The following is an 18,044-nucleotide window of genomic DNA, read 5'->3' on the forward strand; positions in this document are numbered from 1 at the left end:
TGATGTACTTTTAGTGGAACAGCTGCAAGTGACTCTGGCAGATACGAGGATGTTCTGGGGCATTTCAGATTTTGGTGACTCGATTCCAGACCAAATTGTCAAGGTATTCCAACTAAGTACAAGACCTGACCGACCGGGTATAGAGTAGATATGTAACCTATTGTACAATCTGTCTAGCCGAACAGAGTCCATGGACTACGCAAAACTGGTATACGTCATCTTCAAATGGAACTCAGTCGTGCAGAATCTAGCATTAGTTCGCAGGTACACAGCTGTCAGTCTTGACACTCCCGCATAAACGACAAGACCAGAAATCATGAGGCATGTCTTGTTCTCCGCACTTGACGCATGTCCAGCCCACAGACTGCTGAGGTTGTTCCATCGGACGAAGAAGCAGACACGCCATACATTGTAAAGCCAGCGGCTCGTTGATGAGCGTGCAACGCGGACAGCTCCACGAGTCTTCTGACAACGTGCGTCGCTTCGCTGTAGAGCCTACCCTGCTGACCATTGGGGAGGGCGGAGGTGTTCTGGTTTTTGACGCAGAGGCCGACCGTACAGAAGAGGGCTGCCGCATCCGCAGGCCAGCAGGCGAAGAGCTCTTGATCGTTCTGGCGGGAGGCCGCGATGTGCCTTTGCTAGGCTTCCTGGGGGAAGCTTGCACAATCTTAGATACGCCGCCCGTCGGAGTCGGCTCGTCGACAATGATTACATCCGAGTCAGAATCCGCTGTGAGATCTATGACTTCATCTTCTACGCTCTCACGAGCGGCCTTCTCGGCCTCTTTCCACGCGAGGTCACCAGAACCGCATGCTTTCTCGTCTCGCACCCTATGCTCTGCCGCCTACGATGATGTCAGTGTTGTGGTGTCGAACGAATGAGTGGCCTGAACTCACCTGAGCAGCCAGCTCGCGAGGGGTAAGGTCTCGACGCGGAGCACCTCCAAGGCGGCGTGCTCCGCCTAGCATGTTACCAATTCTTCGTCTCTTTTCAGCTGCTTCTAATGCCCGAGCACGGGCGATATGAGGGGGTAAGTCATGTGAGATGTTCTCGCCAAGGCGGCGACCTGGAGTGTGGAATCCTTCTCCAGCATACCCTGACCGCTTCAGAGCCTCATATTCGTCTTCGAGCTCGGACAAAAGTTTATAGAACTTCTCGTCATGAGGCCCGTGAACATTGTGCGTAAGCTGAGAGTCGCGTGAGGCAACGTGTAATCAATAGGTCGAGAGTGGACACGCACCTCGTGAAGCATGGTGTGGACTGCATCTTCTTCTTCATAGAAAGCGTCTGGGGAGTGTGCAGGTCTCAAACGGAGAAGGATCTTCTGACCTGCATTGATATCTAGTGGTGTTCCTCATCAGTGAAGAGGCCGTGGTTTCGTAAGGCTATAACTCACTGAGTCCTAGAACACTCGTCAGTGTGGCCACCTTCCCATGCCTTTTGAGCGAGGCAAATTACTCACCAACAAGATTAGGGGACTCTGGGAAGAACTCTGAGAGGACAGGGAGAACCCATTCGTGCTTCCGCATGATGGGCTTCACGAGGGAGGCCACCCGTTGCAGCATGGGCAGTGCGCGATCTGCATGCGGGCGGTCCTTGAGGTGCGTAAATGACTTGACGAACGTTTGTGACATGTGAAGTATCAAGCTGTCAAGTAGAGCAGTGCTGTTGTGGTTACTGAGGATGTTGGAAGCCAGAGACAGTGTGGTAGAGAGAGCTAAGTACGCGGCCAATCTGCCGAGCAGTGCCTGCTGCGTCTTACCTCAGCATGGCCGCGTGCCTCCTAGAAAGTGCGCCTCTGACCCAGACCCGGCGACTCACGACCGATAGACAGAGCCATTTCATGATCTGGCGAACGGAGACCGAGTATGAAAAGGGCGTGTACTATTGGTATTGCAACAAAATAGTCCTACGTGCTGGTCAATAAGTACGCTACAGTGGGATGGGCTACACTGGTGCATATGAACGGAAACTTGTACATGAATGCAGCGCAAGTGATTACAAATATGAAGATCACCATCACACTCAATCAAACAAAACAAGATGAGCTCAGACACTTGGAGTGTCCGGAGCCTTCTTGAAGGCGGGCAGCGGCACCAACGTAGGGACGCTCTTGTTTGGCTTGATCCCCTGAAAGACTCGTATGGTCCGTACGGGCAGCAGTTCGTGGCTGGCGAGCGGTCTGAGCAAGGCGTGCATCGAAGCCCACGGACGGGGCTGTGCAGTCGACTGGGCACGGCGTCGACTAAAGATGGTGCCGTGGGGGCCGAATTTCTGTTTAGTGGCGGAAGTCAGTTGTGGAGGCACATCTTCCTCGTCTGTACCAAAGGCGCGGTTTGGCCAGCCCAGACGAGTACGTTTGAACCTGACATAGGTATCAGCGACGCGACAGGTCACCACAATAGCACTCACTCATCGTAGAGGAGCATTAGGTGGTCGAACTCATCCTCGGACACAGTAGGTCCTCCGTGCCTCGCGTACTGCTCGCGAATGGAATGTGACAGTGCCTGCTTGCTGGACAGAACGAGATGCACATTCTTGCAAGCATGCATCTCGAGCACTTCCGGCTCGCACGGCACGAACACGTTGTTCGGAAGAACGACGAATCCCGGCGGCTGATATCTCTGAGACTTCGCGAAGGTTTCTTTGATGAGAGGGCTTGTGACCCACGGCACGGTCTCGCCAAGAACGCGCATAGCCTTTGGAAGGGTTCCTGTCGGGCGCGTGGTCGATCGTTCGTCGATACTAGGGCTGTCCTTCTGCGGCGTTTGCGATTGGGTGCCGGGATGGAGGCTGCTTTGCGCCACAGGCTGCAGCAACGACTGCTCAAAGATGGCATCGGTAGTGGGCAAGACAATCTCAAAATGATGCGTGCAGTTAGCCTTGTGTTCTCCGAAGACTTCGACCAGCATCTCCTTCAGGAATTTGTGCGGATGGGGATAGATCTTGTTCTCCTTAAGTATGCGCAAGAAGATAGTCTCCATGTCCTTCGCGTTCGTCGCTCGTTCTTTAAAGGTCAAAGGAGGCGGACCGTGGAACTCCCAGGGGTCAAAGCCAAGCTCGTCACTGATGCCTGCGACTGCGTGATTCAGAGCATGTCTACGGCCTCCAGAGTACGAGGCTGGTGAACGCTGCAAAGTGAGTCTCCCTGATTTAGGAGACTTGAAGTTGGGCGACGTAGGAGAGCGGCTAAAGGCGGGCCTAGTTATCTGAGGCGACGTCACGCCGTATCCAGCGTCGTCCGTGTCGTCTTCGGTGTCGTCAAAGAGGCTACCAATCGAGCGCTGCCTGACGTTCGGAGTATGCTGAGAAGGGATATCTGGAGGTGGTGGCTGAACCTCCGGAAAGAGGATCTCGTCGTCGATGAGTTCGAGCCGACCACCTGGCATGAGTATCCGCTTTATCTCCTTGAGAAGAGGGGGCCAGCATCCCAGTGGGATGGCGGACGATAGACATGACATACGAACGAAGTGGAAAGCCGCATCATTGAATGGCAACCTGTCTGTAAGGCTGTGAGGTTACATGGTGAGTTTGCACTTGTCATTGGAGTCAAGACATCGAATACATACAAGTTGCCCTGCTTCCAAGTGATGCGCGCAGCGACAGGAGGAGACATCCACTCGCGAGCCGGTCTACCGAGATCGACGATGTCAAACGCGGTAATGTGAACGTCTTTCCATCCAGCTGCTGTCTCTACGGCCCACAGACCACGACCGCAGCCCAAATCAAGTATCTCTAATGCTTCGTTGGGGTACATGACGAAGAGGTCGCGAAGGTTGTGAAATGTTGGAGACTCTTCAAGTTTCAACTGGCTCAGCAGTTCGTGGGTGTAATAGTCACTGAGAAGAAATCAGTGTTCCAGCGGCAGTAGATGCATATCTTAAGCCCACCTTTGGAGAGATATATCAGAGTACGACTGTATGTATGACACCGCATCGCGGGCGAGGGGATGGTGGTGCGTAATGCCTTCAACTGCGAGCTGCACAGGTTCACGAAGCTTCAAGTCCGAATCTTCGAGTACCAGCGAGCTGATTGAACTGCGTTTAGATTCGGCCTCAGAGTCGCCACATAGCGCGAGTTGTTGTGCCGCCGCCGGCGTCCATGGTGGCGATTCCGACTTCACCGACTCGTCGGATTCGCAACTTCCATAGAGGTCGGGGGTGGGTGGCCCCCTGTGCGACAGGCTCGAGTCCGGGCGTGGAGGAAGGGGCTTATCAATATTTGGGACACAGAGGGAACTAGGCGCTGCTGCCTGCGTGCTATCGGTCGACATCTTGCGCGGAGCGGCACCGAGAGCTTCGACATCCAGACTGTTGCCAAATGCCTCGTTTACACGGGGAGATGAAATAATGCTGGGTCGCCGCATATCGCCGGATAAGAAGCCTTGCGAAGAAGGGGAAGAAGCGAAAAAATAAGAAGTATCGCGCGAAACGGTTGGTTGCCAGAGGCGAGATGTATTGGCGTCCCGAGAAGAAAGTGGTTGAAGAAGCGGGCCGTGTTGTGTGGCTTTGTTCATGATGCACACGAGTGCAAGATTTCTGGTAGCTTAACGTGACGAGGACAAAGAACAAAGGACAAAGACGTGACCTTGCATATGCCAAACGTGAAGATGGCTGGCACGAGGACCGTAGGTCAGATATGTATAGTCAGGGTGGGGTAGCCGAGCACCCATGGAGTCTGTCAGCACCAACATCCTCAAAATTTGGCTGACCACTGGACGCGCTCCCATTTCCAACAAGGCAAATCGGCCAACGTCTGCCAACACGTTCAGATGACCGCGTAGTTCGACATTCCACCAAGCAATGGCGTCCCACTCAAGCTTTGCAACAAGCACCTGAAGTTTGGACCACTGTGAGGTCGCCTCTCGGCTGAACCGAAATGGAATTAGGGCGAGCAGACATACATCGAGCCACATCACGAGCACGGACCAAAACAGAATTCTACGAAAGCCGCCGGAGTGCTTGAGTCCTCACAAAGAAAGAAGGCACATAGATGTGGAACATTAGTCGTCTTTGGCAGGAGGGGGGCCGCATGGCTGCAGCATACGCTATAGGCAAAGCTCAGACCAGATTCCCGCGACATCTGCGACGAGCACGCACTTCGGTCATTTCAAACTTAACGCGCCCAATAGCTTCTCCGTCAGCAATAGCCAGGTAAGACATCAATGGAGGATGGCCGACGATCGAAGAGAGCGTGTCACGGTGTTGGTGGGTCAACCATTCGCTAAGGAGGTAATCAATGGTTGACACTGCAAGAAATCGAGCTGTGACTTACTATTTAGTCAAGTCGGCGTGTCCTTGAGCACATGTGAGCTTCAGTACATGTTAAGTAGCACGCAGCTCAAGCATCACGCACCAGTACCCGTATACCGAGCATGAACTGACGAAGTAGATCAGTAAAGCGCTTGAACGAGTACATCCAAAAGCTACTCACGATGCTCTAGTTGCGTATTCGCTGTGTACCTGAGTTCAGAAGACTGTGAAAGACGTAGGCATGATTATTCTGAAAGTGGCATGGTGGACGTACCATGGTAAAGTTGTGCTCCGCCGCAAGCGCGCTTGCTTCTCGCGCTTGTCCTTCGACCTTCGTGTACAACCTTCGTCGTTCCGGTCTCGCGAGATAATACTCGCTCTTTGAACTACTAATAGAGGTTTTGGGATCATTTCGCGAAATGTCAGCGAGCACCAGCAAGGTCTCCGCTAAAATACGGGCTTTAGATGCCTCTCTGGACGAGCTCGAAGCGAAACTAGAGCCCTTGTTCGCGCAAACACTGCCAGAGGCAGTGGTCGGCTTGGAGAAGATCCAGCAAGCAAAGCTGCAGGTCGCACTGCCTTACCTGGTGTACGACCTGATTTTCAGTGCGTCGATCACGCCTTTATACAGAACACAGGTCTCAAGTGTCTTTGCCGAAGTCTATCTCAAGACAAGAGGGGTGGACCCTAAGACTCATCATGTTGTTCAAGAATTGGTATGTCTCCATGTTCTAAACTAGTACTTTACCGACATGTACTGGTAGGACCGAGTGCGCCAGTACTTCGACAAGATAAAAAATGCAGAAGACCCAACGAAGCGTACGTCTTGTGGTCACAATTTACAAACTTATCAGTTACGAAGATTAAAAAAACATCTACAGAGAGAATGGCCATTGACAAGGGGGTGGCAAACCGATTTATCAAGCATGCCATAGCACAGGTGAAAGTTGGAAGACCCCCAGGTCAAGACGAAGGGACATCCATTCAGCGCAACGACGTCCGTGTGCCTGTAAAGATCACTAGTAAAATGGTCGCTCGTGCTGAATACGAAAAAGAGCTGAAGGACATGGACGATGAGGAAGAAGACGACCTGAAGGTGATCGACGATGCCGAAAGCGACGCGTCCGGGAAGAGCAGCAACCCGAGAAAGAGCAAGGGTAAACAACGCGCTACCGATGAAGTTGCCATTGTTGTGGATCCCGCAGCCGGTCAAAAACGCCAACGACTAATAGCAGATCCATTCGCTGGTAAGCGATTCACCAGGATCCCAGTTTACCAATATGAATGATCTCTCTAGGTTATGACGATGAGTCTGAGGATCCCCCAGCGAAAAGAAGTGCGAAGTCGTCCCCCACCGTTAGTGACATTGATACGCCAGGCACCTCTAGGTCTGGCACCCCGCAAACAGGGTCCGACGCGACTTCTGCTAAGACGAAGAAGCGCACTGCACAGAAAAAAGCACGGAAGAAAGCCAAGCAGGTGGCGGCTATGAACGCATGCACCGCGAGCTAACCCGTTCTGTACCTTTCTGCTCAGGCTACGCCTGATTATGCTTGCTTATCGGACGTTCCATCTCGACTCAAGGCACCTGTCTCTTCGTAGCACTGTATCCGAGCACTGGATTATTGCGATTCTACGCCCTTTGAGCAATTAATGTCTCAGCACAAACCTTGCCCACTGGTGTCCTGGCTGACGTCGGTGAGGTTAGTGAATGAGTAAGCGTGGGAAACAGGATGATATGTCCGAGTCGCCTGACCGGCCCTCCGCGGGGTGGTGCTCGGCTGTGGTCAGACAGTATTCGATCTCACATTTGCAGACGGCTCTGCTCGCCTCCTGACGCGGACGACTATCATGCTAACCTCGACCGACGCTGTCTCGCCGCTCGCCTGACCCACTCGGCCTAATTTGCATGTTTCGCCACATCCTTCTGCTCTGCTTCCTTGACCTCACTACCTATCGCTGCGTCTTCTCGGCCTGATTTCACTCCCTCTCGCCATGAGCCATACGCGCGGCATCGATAACGGCGGTCCGTTGTTCGATTTTGATTGTAATGAACGTTTCGAGCCGCTTTCGCTCCTCGAGGATTCCGCAAGGGGGGCCGGAACGCCCTACTTATTGACCTCAGACCACATTGTTCGAGCTCGCTTTGACCTCGACAATACCCCGCTGTTCAGGGCAATGAGCGCGCCGACTGCTCCAGAAGCGAAAGGCAAGCGAGCTGCAGTCGCCGCAGTCTCCGAGCCAATGTCTATTCCACTGACGGGGGACGCTCGGCGTGAGCCAGACGTCTTCTCCCTGTCTTTTGCGGGATCGAGCTCTTCTGGTTCTAGGTACGATTCCCGATTATCCTACGCTTTTCCTCCATCGCAGCCCGCTGTCTTGGGCGATGTAGAAGGCATCATCCACGTCCCTGCAGATGAGGAGCTTGATGAAGCAGCCGCTGAGAAGGGCAAAGGTCGAGAGCTCCCTCCTACTCTCCCACCACTGTCCTTTTCCTCCACGCGCTTTTCATACGAGACAGAATGGTCGTCGATGGCGGGTTCGTCATCCTACGGCTCGAGCTATTCGTCGATGAGCGGTGCCAAATCGAGTTCCGAGTCGGCATCGCCTGTGGGTAGGGCGTCCAACGGCGCGAGTGCTCCGAGCACACCGGCATTGCTACAGGCCTCCGATACGGGAGCGTCGCGCCGGCGCACCATCTCCAGTGTATCACGTCATTCATTGCGATCGCTGTCGACGCCTTCACTGCCGAAGATGAAGGTCAAGTTCGCGACCTCTAAGGGGGCACCGGGCACCTTGGCTCGCAAGCTCTTGTTTAAGAAGAGCCCTCCGACTGGTCCTCGAGCACTCTCTGCTGACCTAGACAACATCGTTGTCGACCCTTCGGTCACTGCAGACCTCACGAATTTGCAGTATCTAGGTCCCGGCAGCTGCGTCGTACCATGGTCTCGCGACGTGCAATCGCGCAGTCCTCTGGCTTCTCCCATTGTCGAGACAAACTCCGTCTGGGGAGTAGTTGATTCTCAGCGAAGCACGCGGAGTGCGGTCCCTATGCGCACGAAGGGCCGCGCATATTCGTCTCCTTTACCACTGCCTACCTTCAACTTCGACGACATCGTTCCGCTGGCACCTGCGGACCTTTACGAGGAACCGACAAAGGAGAATGATTCCTATTTTGAGGATCTCCTGCCGCACGAGCTGAAGCTCCAGATTCTCCTCTCAGTCGTCGACCTTCATCAAACAGATTTTGAGAAACGCACTGCAGACGGCAAGTGGACAGTGCACAAGGCATCGTCTTCACGCCACAAGTGGATCGGCAGAGAAAAGGGCATCAGGGAGCTGTTCAGACTGAGCAGGGTAGGTATATACCGAACACCATTTTTGCGCAACTAATGATACTATCTTTCCTAGGTCTCTCGCTCGTGGCGGCAACTGGTGCTTGACGGACAGCTCTGGTCGAAGCTGGATCTTCGCTCTTTCCCCAAGCTCCCATCGGATGTCGTTGTCCAGCTCGCTCAATCTGCCGGTGGATTCGCAAGAGGCCTTGACCTTTCCGGTCATGGTGCCCTTTGCCCTTCGACTTTCATAGACATCTCCCAACACCTTGCTGTGCAACCCGCGCTTTCTGGTGCTGGCCTCCCTCACACCAACTTGACCCATATCAGCCTCCAAGGGTGCTATTCGCTCACAACTCGATCGCTACATCATATTCTCCTTCGTTCCCCTCGTCTTCAGAGGCTGTACCTCCGGGGACAGCTCGCGGTAACAAACGCGACAGTTGAGGTCTTAGCGGCTCACTGTCCTCGGCTTGTTGCCTTGGATCTGAGTAGGTGCCACAGCTTGGATGCAGAAGGCATTCGTTTTGCTGCTGCGGCAGCAGTCGGACGAGGGGAGCGAATCAATCTGAAGGAGCTGAGATTGTCCGGTTTGAAAGGTGTTAACGACGACATGATGACTGCACTCGGTCGCGCGGCTCCATTCCTCGAGGTGCTCGACCTAAGCTACACGACGGTTCACAACTCCGCTATCGAGGCTTTCGTTGCCTGCAACGAAAGAGACTCGGCCACTCTTCGGGCTGTTCACCTCAGTGCCCGCGAAGCAGGTCGCGACCCTTCCGACCCGAACCGGTACTGGCGCCGGGTTACCAGCCTGCGTCACCTTAACCTCTCCTCCTGCGTTCTCCTCACCGACCATGCATGTTCGCACCTCGCGCACGCCGTGCCCAAGCTCGAGTTCCTCGAACTTGCCGGCATTGGCCCCGAGCTCCGCGACGACGGTCTCGTGCGCCTCCTGAACACAACCCCCTACATCCGTCGACTCGATCTCGAGGACGCCACGGAGGTCACGGATGCGGTCCTGCAGGCCCTCACGCCTTCACCGCCTCCCACCTCTCCACCCCGCGGTGCGCCACCTCTAACCCCTGAGCCTGGTCACGCGCTCGCACACCTGGTGCTCTCGTACGCCAGCGTGGAGAGCGATGCGCTCACGGAGCTCATCCGCCTATGCCCGCGGCTGCGCACGCTTGAGGCGGACAACACGCGCATGACCGGCCTCGTGCTCCGCGAGTTCGTGCAGACGATGCGCAGCCGCAAGGCGCACGACGCGAAGGTCGTCGTCATCGACTGTCGCAGCGTCAGCGAGCATACCATCAAGGAGCTCGCGCCGCAGACGCGGCCGAGGATGGGCTGGCGGTCGTGGCATGCGCGCAAGCTCGCGTACCTCGACGGCCGCGACGACGAAGGCCTTAGTGTCGGGCAGGACGAATGCGATACCGCCCGTGTCGTCGTCAAGTCGTTTTATTCGTGGCAGACCGTCGACGCTGTCAAGGCTGCGCGAGAGAAGAAGCGGCTTGCGGGCTCGAGACGAGCCAACAACACATCAGGGAATAGTTCCATTTCGGAGCCCGTGTCTCCTTCTCCCGTGCGCGCCCGCTGGTGGTCTCCAAGCGGGCGGAGGTCGAGTGGACCTGCGACGCCAACACTACTGGATAATGCTGATCGCAGTGAGGGTTGTACGATAATGTAATTTCGTTCGTGGACGTGTATAATATTGTAAGTGCTATTGCCCTGGCTGACCACTGTATTCTCGACATCCTCTTCCCAATTGTGTATCTCTCTCCGATCCCTCACCTGTATAGATTTCGTCTCGAGTAAATAGTTACTTTGTTGTTTGTTTACGAACCCAACAATGATCAGTGATGTCAACGGTCGAATGAAATTAGCAATAGTATACAGCATCATAAGCACGTACGCCACGGAAAACAGGAACACGCTTGGAACCAGATAGGATGAGACAACTAGCAAGAATGCCAACTGTTCAGTCGAAAGAAGTCAAGGCGGGAGAAAAGGCGCGAGTAGATATCCCTTCTCGGAGAAAATGGCGGGGGTCTGTGCGCGGGCTAGACGCGACGGCAATGACGCACAGGGTCACGCTGCTGCCTTTTCCTTCTGCTTGTTCCAGTTGTCAATCACCATCTTGAACCTGGTGGGAGCGTGGTGAGTGCATGTATGCGGGGCAGAGCGCGGGTGGCAGACGCGCACCTTTCCTTGTTGTCAAGCTCGGGCTTTTCCTCTTTGAGGCGGGCGGTCTCGGTCTGCATGAATTTGTTGAAGGGCGTGAGCTTTTTCCTGCCTCCTGAGGCCGAGGCGCGGCCTGCAACACGCGTGTGTGAGTTCGGGACACGTCGGAGGAGGGGCAGAATAGGGGTACTCACGCTTCTTGGTCTGCGCGGTCGCGCCACCGTTGGCGGTCTTGGTGGTCGTGGTCACCATGCTGGTTGTGCAGGGCTGTGGTGGGGGCGGTCAGCGACGTCCTGGCAACGGCGGGCGAGGCGGGCGTACCTCTGGCTGGATGACGGCAAGGGGTGTTTCGGCGGGAGATGGTGGGAGGAGGGAGAGAAAAGGCGAGACATGTTGAGGGGTGACTTCCTTATAGCCTAAGCGCGACGCTGAACGAGTGACAGCAGCTCGCCCAAATCAACGTCAACCCCGATAGAGTCCCCTTCCGTCATCAGGACCTCGAGCACTGCAGACCGCGCTGGGCGAGAGGAGCCACGCGGGCTGCCCCTGGGGTCCTCGCCCGTGAGAGTGTTGTCACCGTTGCCAAACAAACGCGTCGCGTCGACGTCACGTCACAGAGGCCTAGACCCGTCTCCGCAGAGCGCGTGACACGTCGAAATATTCGAATCCATACAGACACACACGACCGACGTCTAGATACCGACCTCGGATGGGCCTGCAGCGACCGCCCCGCCGTCTGCCAGACTCTCCACCATGCTCTTCCCGCTCACGATCCCCGTCGTCGCCACCAGTATCCTTCGACCTGTGCGTCGCCCGACCTTAGTCCAGCTCAAACGGCGTCAGGGCACACGCACCAATATTCTGCCTCCCAACCCACCGGAGCGCGGCGATCTCCGTATATGTGCATCCTCCCAAGAAGAAGACCACCGTCGTCGTCGACTGTTCCTTCGGAAGCACTGCACAGCAGCCGTCCCTGGATGAGCAACACCCTGATGTCGCACACGACACATGCAGATCACTCACGCAGGGTAGAAACAGCAGGCCCTGCCCCGTCCTGCGAGCCTGGGATCTTCTGCACAATGTCGACCGCCGCGCCCGGGATGGTGGCGACCACGTCTTCAAAGCCCTTCCAGCCCACGATTGGGTGGGCCTGGACCTTCGGCGGAGCTGCATCCTTCCCCTTTCCAGCCTTGGTGTCGTCACCGGCAACCTTCTTGTCTTTCTCCCCAGCGGGGTTGCTCAGAACACCCCCCTTCTGGGCCACGCACTGGATCAACCGAACGCTAATGGGTGCGTACCCGGAGTACACGTAGCTAATGTCGTTCTCGAGCTCTTCCAGTGGGTCCGCATCTTCGATGAGGAGGCGTAGCTGCTTCCGCAGGTTCGTGTATGGGTACTTTGACGCCGCGACAGACGGCGGCGCGGACGTCGGTAGAGGGCTGGGCAACAGTGCCGACAAAGGCGGGGATGCTAGCGTAAGCAGCAGGGGGAGGTAGTTATATCCATATGCTTGCAGTATCTCTCGTTTGATGTTCTCAAGTACTTTCGCCTTGATACCACCGGTCACGATGCTAGCAAGACATAACAGCCTTAGGACGGTCTGTATGTCCGCCTCCTGAGTTATTAGCTCCTCGATCGCGGAGATTTGGCCGTTGATATCGTAGGACGCAAGGAGGTCTGTACTGTGAGGGTCAGCGAGCTGAGGGGCCAACAGGGAATATGCGTACTCTGTTGGATCTCGAGCGATCTGTTGAAGATGTCTGTCCTCGTATGAGGGACCAGCATCTCCGATAACCCAGTATCTGCGCCGGATCAGTGATTCTTCTAATACGAAGGACTCTCCTCAACCCACGGAGTCTCAAGGTTTGGTGCTCGCTCTGTAGGCCCCCAAGCTTTCCGACAAAGTCTTTTATCTGCGCCACAGTCTTCGCCTGATGCCTGAGCTACCGACATGTCAGACAAGCGTACTCCGCCATGCGGACCTGAAATACCTTGTAGTCTTCGTCCAACCGTCTCGCCACCTGATTGAGCTTCTTGCCCACAGCAGAGAAGTTCAGATCGCGGAGCTCTCCAAGTAGCGGATCAGTCGCCGTCGTCAGGTGGTGTTTCTTCTTCTTCTCTCGCGCTAGCGAAGTGCCTGCTTGGGGTTGGGGTGTCGTCGAAGATCCTGCAGCTTGGTTTGGAGCGCCGGGCGTAGTCAAAAGCGATACCGGGAGCTCGACATGCGCTACATGCGAGCATGTTGTCTAGCTCATTGCCAGCAAAGGCAGATTATGTACTCACAATTCCTAATCCCGATGACTTCGTCGATGAGACCCTCGTATGTCAGCTGTGTGAGCAAAGGAGTGATCATATCCACTCTCCGGTCGATGATTATCAGTGAATCCAACTTGTCTGACATTGTTCCTAGCATGTTGTTTGCATTGTCCGGTGTACTCGTCTCGAGATTTTTTGATAGTAATTTGGCTAGTCGCTGGACCATCAAGTCAGCTTAATTTCTCCGAGAAAATTGTGTACACATACTGAAGCATGGTCACCCTTTGCAATTACTCGAGGGAAGACACCGTATAAACTTTGCATGGTCATGAACGCGAGCATGGAATTATATAACACAGTCTCATCACCGTCCTGGATATGTAATCAGTTCGGTCAGCAACCCTTTGCTGAGTACACGTACTGCCCAGATCTCCCTGAATGCGCTATCATGTTCGAGCGACACGACATCTTCCGCGAGAGGGATAAACTGCAGATTGTACGCGGAGACTGTGATTTCGCCAAGTACCCCCTCCTCTTCCAATATACGAGACACAAGCGTTGATGTCCGCGGGACCAAGAACAGAGTATAGTTGTGCTTCTGACCCTCCCGGGTATGCCGTTTAATCTGGTCTTGCACATGCCGTCACGCTCCGTTTGGAAGTTAAGGTGGAATTGGACTTACCTGCTATGATTCTCACGAAGTTGATCTTTGGCCGGCAAAGATACACTACGTTTGTAGTGGTTGCGGAGAGCGGACCAGGCTCTAGCCAGAACATCTTGTCTACACCATGATGCTACGATGCTTCCATGGTCATTCTTATGCGTCCAATACAAGCGTATGTGCACTGCGTACCTTTAGCAAGGCTACTTCCGTGATGAGTCCTAGTGGTCCAGCCAAAGAATTATCCAGAACAAGTGTCTTCACGCCATTAACCTATGCCCTCACAAATGAGTATGCCGCGAATTCCTTCCGCTGCCATTACGCACAGAGTTGAGCGCATCAACCAGAGCTTTTCTCGCGAGCTCCTTCAGCACTGTAATATCCAGCGGCTGCTCTTCAACTTTTGTCTGTCTCGATGTCTGAACAGTATCCTGTGAGGTGGACGTCGACGCGACTGGGGCAGCAGCCATGACGGCGATGACTGCGAGAGCGCACCGGGCGCTCGTACAGTACGCTTTATGGGCGTCTCCCGCCATCGCGGGTCTGCTCAACGTTTCGCTTCCCCCATCCACACAGGCACATAAGGCCCCGTTCAATATGTTCATCTTCAGGACGAGCGGGCGGTGCATAAATCGGTATGTTTCCCTGGCACCTCTACTTAGCCCATTCGCGTTGCTCTGAAGGAGTCTTCCATAGCGGACTGTCTCACTTGCCACTCAGGCTTGCACATGGTTCACATACGTCTGCAGTACCCAACACTGCGCCGAATCTGAGGCGGCTGTTATCTTCAGCCCCGACCGTTGCGAGCCTGGAAGCGCGACACTCCGAGGATCGTGGACCAGCCGCAATTTTTTCTAGACCATTCTTTCCCGGTCGCGCGTCGGGTAGCCTCGGTGCAGCCTATAGGGGTGCATCCCTCACCAGGTTTCCGCCCCTGGCCAGCGACCCACTGCCTGCCGATCAATCAAATTGTTCTAGTACGCTAGCCTCATAAAACGAGGTGGCTTATCTCTGCGCTTTCTCTTAGCTCTCGACGTCGCCCTCGGTGCCTACTACTTCGGCGCTCACCGACTCGTCAACTATGGCTCCCAGTCTCCATGCAAAATCTCGCCCGTCATCGCCCCATTCGCGGCACTCCTCGCGCAGGTCCTCTGCGGTACCCCAGGAACAGCACCGCGATTTTGTCTATGCTCACGGCTCGAAGCTCCACGCATACAGCAAAGGGAGTGCGTCTTACCCATTCTCATACAACAGAGAAGTGATGGAGCTGTTCGTGCATACCTCGTGACGCATCTTATACGCCCGGAATATTGAAGTCAACTATCCTGCAGAAATATGTTGGATCGCGCTCTCGTCTACAGGACGAAATCCGGATGCACATTCACGGAGTACAAAGAAAATACGCCGAAGCGATGCCTTGACCTCGGGTGCGGGGTATGTGATTTCCCCATACATGGTTATGGTCTCCTGACGCGCCTCGTAGACCGGAAGCTGGGCCGTCGATGCTGCCAAGTTGTGGAAGGATTGCACGTTCGTAAGCCTGCCTTCTTTCTACAGCTGTGTAACTTCTGACATGCCGCACTAGGTCGGTTTCGACCTTGTGGATATCCAATTCAACCTTGAGTATGTTGAACCGTCAGTAGCGAAGCGTATACAATGGATGCACGGAAACTTGTGAGTACGCCTTGTGTTCGTAACGTGCTTTATATCTAATTGTGGACCCGCAGCTTCGATCAGTTACCCTTTGAAGACAATGAATTCGATCACGTTCACCTTTTCACAATTGCGCTTGCAGTCCCAGAAGATAAAGTACGCAGACTATCCCCTCTGTGCGTAGCGGACGTTCACAGCCTTAATACACGCAGTGGCACCATCTGTTTGGCGTGCGTAGGTCCTCTTTTCGGGGACAGGCATCTCCCTTATGTTACGCAGGAAATCAACCGCATCCTGAAACCCGGCGGACATGTTGAACAAACCGAAGAAGGTCTTCTAAACCTTAAATATGAACTCCGGGCCCTGCTTACACCTCTCTCAGATGCTAGGTTTCCAACATTGCCGCGATGGTTCACTCGGCCACTCCATAATGCGGTGAAACGGGCCTCACACAAAAACAATGCAGAAATTATGTCACCTATGAAGTACTACGAGATCCCTATGGATCTGCCCCACGACCATGCGCTTTTGGAACAGCTGTTCTACTCGGTATTTGAGAGCCGATTCATTAACCCAAAACCTAGCTGTGAGCCAACGCCAAACTCCCGTGTATATAGCTTCATTAACTGGTTTTCACGCAGCTATCTTGCCTAGCTACTTCTCCGCCACATTTAAGCATGTTGTTTCACCGCCAATTCTATATTTCCCGATGCCTCCGCTTGCGCCTTTACCGCCATTCCCGCGCGAAACGATTTTACCCTCACGAGCCGCAATGCCTCCTACAGCGCACCTCGACACCGGTCAGTTGTCACAAAACTCGAGTGTCTCGCCAAGTCCGCTCTCCGCGTCGACCACGTTGGCGCACCTAAGCTTCGGCACACGAACATCGGAGGCGACCTCAGTATCATCCTCATCAGGGCCACCATCAGCATCTCAACTTCCTGGCCTCGAACGCATCGACTTGGTTTCGACCGTAGGCTCGAGCGAAGAGTCAGTCCACTCTAAGACCGGGTCCTTGCTGCCAACTTTGCTGCCTATCGAGAAGGTGAATGTTTTACCCGCACTCGCGAAGGTGGGAGAGACCGTTCACATCGGCGGCGAGGCAGCGTACGAGCTATTCGGCATGGAAGCTCTTGCGGAGCTCGACGAGCACACGTTGTTCCTCCATCTTCGGCGCGCCGTCGGGTTCGTCTATGCCGCTAAGGAGGCTATGTGGGATGAACTGAAGGCACTCATTGCACAAGGGCCAAGCGCATTGGCATCGTACGGCTGGGAGGAGGGTGAATATACCGAAGAAGCGAGCCGCGAGCGGCTCGACGCAATGTTCGAGAGATACAAAGCGTAAGCGCCCTATCACCTCCGTGTTATTTTTTGACTGACTGTCTCGTGTAGGGATATACATGCAAGAGTGGCATTGTGGCATCCAATGATGCAGTATGGTTGGACATATCCTAGACAGGATCCCATGACAGAGACTGAAATGGCAGATTAGGAGCAGCTGAGGAGATCTATTCTGGAGGCCAGGACACTAGCTAAAGAGGAAGATATCCAGCCAACACTTTGTGTCATTAGATTGCTTGTAGGCAGGAAGGATCACTGATGTTGTATTCATGCAGCTGTGTTTTGCCCTGTCGGGCAGTAACTCACTCGGCGGACGCATTATGCTCTCCCACACTTTGAAGTCATAAACTGGGAATGATGAAGGGAGAAAAGGGGGGCTGGCAGGGCAACTACTCTTGAAGGAGAAAGATGTTACCTGTTGCGCAAAGTGTGACTAAAATGTGTGTACACGGAGGCCTGAAGGCAATGACATTGTGATGAGAGCAAGGGGGACAACACCAGGGTGTGGTTGCATGAATCTGAGAGGATGCAAGAACAATGTGAATACATGGCTCAAAGGGGGATAGCATCAAGGTTCAAAATTTAAATAGGAAGAGGGCATCATAAGCAAAAAAAAAGGTGGTTGGTGTGGCCACCAAAAAAAATCCTATGACCCTTACAAAAGTGGAGAGGGGGCAAAGACAGAGGGAAGACTCAAGGTGACATGCCACATCAATAGAGGTAGTCAGAGGCAGCAGAGGAGATATAGAGCTAGAAGCATATATATTCATCAGTAATATAGGTGAAGTAACCAAAGATGAGCACCAAGACCAAAAATGATACAGAAGCAAGGAACTTACTGATAGGCAGGGCCGTGTGCTGCACTTCCCGGAATAGCTTGGTCGCTCACTGTGTGGTTGAGTAGCTGGTGAGTGTGTTCAACGCAGCACATCTTCGGGCACTTACGCAGTGGCCGCTTTTGGCCATAAGCCGCGCCGAAGCCTCCTTGGCGGCCTGTTTGGACGGGCCTTGCGCGATGAACATCGGCAAATGTTCATCTCTCCCTAAGTGCCAGTTTAGTTCTCAGCATCGCCTCGCTCAACATATCAATCTTATGGCAATGCGAGAACTTACAAATAGGATATGCCTCCCAAAGGGGTACGTGCTCTAGACCCCCAGCTCTCTCGCAGTTCCATTCGATGGCCCCACGGGCCCATTCATTAACTTGCGGCAAGTAGCCGCGTCCGCCCTGATCTGGGTCCTCGAAGCTTCGAGTCCCTAGACGGTCGCAGAATCCAGCTATTGCTGGTGCCGGCGAAGGCAGCGGCCCGTTCAAGTTCTTGTCCATATCCGTGTATTGATTTTGTAGTAACTGTACAGAAG

General features: G+C 54.2%; 9 protein-coding genes across 9 annotated transcripts; 3 read left to right on the forward strand and 6 right to left on the reverse strand.

Moving 5' to 3' along the window:
* Positions 1-58: 58 nt before the first annotated feature.
* PHACADRAFT_247978 (uncharacterized protein) lies at positions 59-1,678 on the reverse strand. The gene is given in 5 exon segments (XM_007390765.1): positions 59-844; positions 897-1,187; positions 1,241-1,341; positions 1,442-1,447; positions 1,463-1,678. The coding sequence occupies 5 exon segments, from the start codon at positions 1,632-1,634 to the stop codon at positions 254-256; spliced, it is 1,161 nt and encodes a 386-aa protein (XP_007390827.1). The 5' UTR covers positions 1,635-1,678; the 3' UTR covers positions 59-253.
* Positions 1,679-2,049: 371 nt separating this feature from the next.
* PHACADRAFT_190581 (uncharacterized protein) lies at positions 2,050-4,273 on the reverse strand (the record flags this gene model as incomplete). The annotated part of the gene is made up of 4 exons (XM_007390766.1): positions 2,050-2,365; positions 2,413-3,510; positions 3,570-3,839; positions 3,891-4,273. The coding sequence occupies 4 exons, from the start codon at positions 4,271-4,273 to the stop codon at positions 2,050-2,052; spliced, it is 2,067 nt and encodes a 688-aa protein (XP_007390828.1).
* Positions 4,274-5,002: 729 nt separating this feature from the next.
* Positions 5,003-5,529, reverse strand: PHACADRAFT_156662 (uncharacterized protein; the record flags this gene model as incomplete). The annotated part of the gene is made up of 6 exons (XM_007390767.1): positions 5,003-5,047; positions 5,100-5,223; positions 5,275-5,296; positions 5,356-5,379; positions 5,434-5,476; positions 5,527-5,529. 6 exons carry the CDS (start codon positions 5,527-5,529, stop codon positions 5,003-5,005), a joined length of 261 nt encoding a protein of 86 aa, XP_007390829.1.
* A 142-nt stretch (positions 5,530-5,671) lies between these two features.
* Positions 5,672-6,764, forward strand: PHACADRAFT_24615 (uncharacterized protein; the record flags this gene model as incomplete). The annotated part of the gene is made up of 4 exons (XM_007389537.1): positions 5,672-5,968; positions 6,017-6,071; positions 6,134-6,499; positions 6,550-6,764. The coding sequence occupies 4 exons, from the start codon at positions 5,672-5,674 to the stop codon at positions 6,762-6,764; spliced, it is 933 nt and encodes a 310-aa protein (XP_007389599.1).
* Positions 6,765-7,357: 593 nt separating this feature from the next.
* PHACADRAFT_247982 (uncharacterized protein) lies at positions 7,358-10,427 on the forward strand. The gene is made up of 2 exons (XM_007390768.1): positions 7,358-8,609; positions 8,664-10,427. Exons 1-2 carry the CDS (start codon positions 7,497-7,499, stop codon positions 10,275-10,277), a joined length of 2,727 nt encoding a protein of 908 aa, XP_007390830.1. The 5' UTR covers positions 7,358-7,496; the 3' UTR covers positions 10,278-10,427.
* Positions 10,428-10,435: 8 nt separating this feature from the next.
* On the reverse strand, positions 10,436-11,141 carry PHACADRAFT_247984 (uncharacterized protein). The gene is made up of 4 exons (XM_007390769.1): positions 11,093-11,141; positions 10,966-11,038; positions 10,793-10,904; positions 10,436-10,733 (listed from the first exon to the last, which is right to left on the reverse strand). The coding sequence occupies exons 2-4, from the start codon at positions 11,021-11,023 to the stop codon at positions 10,679-10,681; spliced, it is 225 nt and encodes a 74-aa protein (XP_007390831.1). The 5' UTR covers positions 11,024-11,038; positions 11,093-11,141; the 3' UTR covers positions 10,436-10,678.
* Positions 11,142-11,305: 164 nt separating this feature from the next.
* On the reverse strand, positions 11,306-14,158 carry PHACADRAFT_135052 (uncharacterized protein; the record flags this gene model as incomplete). Its single annotated transcript, XM_007390770.1, has 12 exons — positions 11,306-11,573; positions 11,626-11,727; positions 11,795-12,448; positions 12,499-12,573; positions 12,624-12,714; positions 12,763-12,998; positions 13,055-13,244; positions 13,295-13,399; positions 13,449-13,657; positions 13,710-13,821; positions 13,881-13,961; positions 14,015-14,158. The coding sequence occupies 12 exons, from the start codon at positions 14,156-14,158 to the stop codon at positions 11,464-11,466; spliced, it is 2,109 nt and encodes a 702-aa protein (XP_007390832.1). The 3' UTR covers positions 11,306-11,463.
* A 116-nt stretch (positions 14,159-14,274) lies between these two features.
* PHACADRAFT_248001 (uncharacterized protein) lies at positions 14,275-16,923 on the forward strand. The gene is made up of 11 exons (XM_007390771.1): positions 14,275-14,957; positions 15,020-15,122; positions 15,172-15,222; positions 15,274-15,362; positions 15,416-15,497; positions 15,554-15,571; positions 15,621-15,672; positions 15,724-15,927; positions 15,983-16,386; positions 16,448-16,682; positions 16,734-16,923. Exons 1-10 carry the CDS (start codon positions 14,770-14,772, stop codon positions 16,565-16,567), a joined length of 1,311 nt encoding a protein of 436 aa, XP_007390833.1. The 5' UTR covers positions 14,275-14,769; the 3' UTR covers positions 16,568-16,682; positions 16,734-16,923.
* A 254-nt stretch (positions 16,924-17,177) lies between these two features.
* PHACADRAFT_248004 (uncharacterized protein) lies at positions 17,178-18,012 on the reverse strand (the record flags this gene model as incomplete). Its single annotated transcript, XM_007390772.1, has 4 exons — positions 17,178-17,432; positions 17,522-17,570; positions 17,624-17,725; positions 17,796-18,012. Coding segments are annotated over 2 exons (316 nt in total), but the record flags the coding sequence as incomplete, so codon positions are not given.
* Positions 18,013-18,044: the final 32 nt, after the last annotated feature.

Source organism: Phanerochaete carnosa (genome assembly GCF_000300595.1).
Source record: "Phanerochaete carnosa HHB-10118-sp unplaced genomic scaffold PHACAscaffold_1, whole genome shotgun sequence".
In the NCBI taxonomy this organism is placed as follows: domain Eukaryota; kingdom Fungi; phylum Basidiomycota; class Agaricomycetes; order Polyporales; family Phanerochaetaceae; genus Phanerochaete; species Phanerochaete carnosa.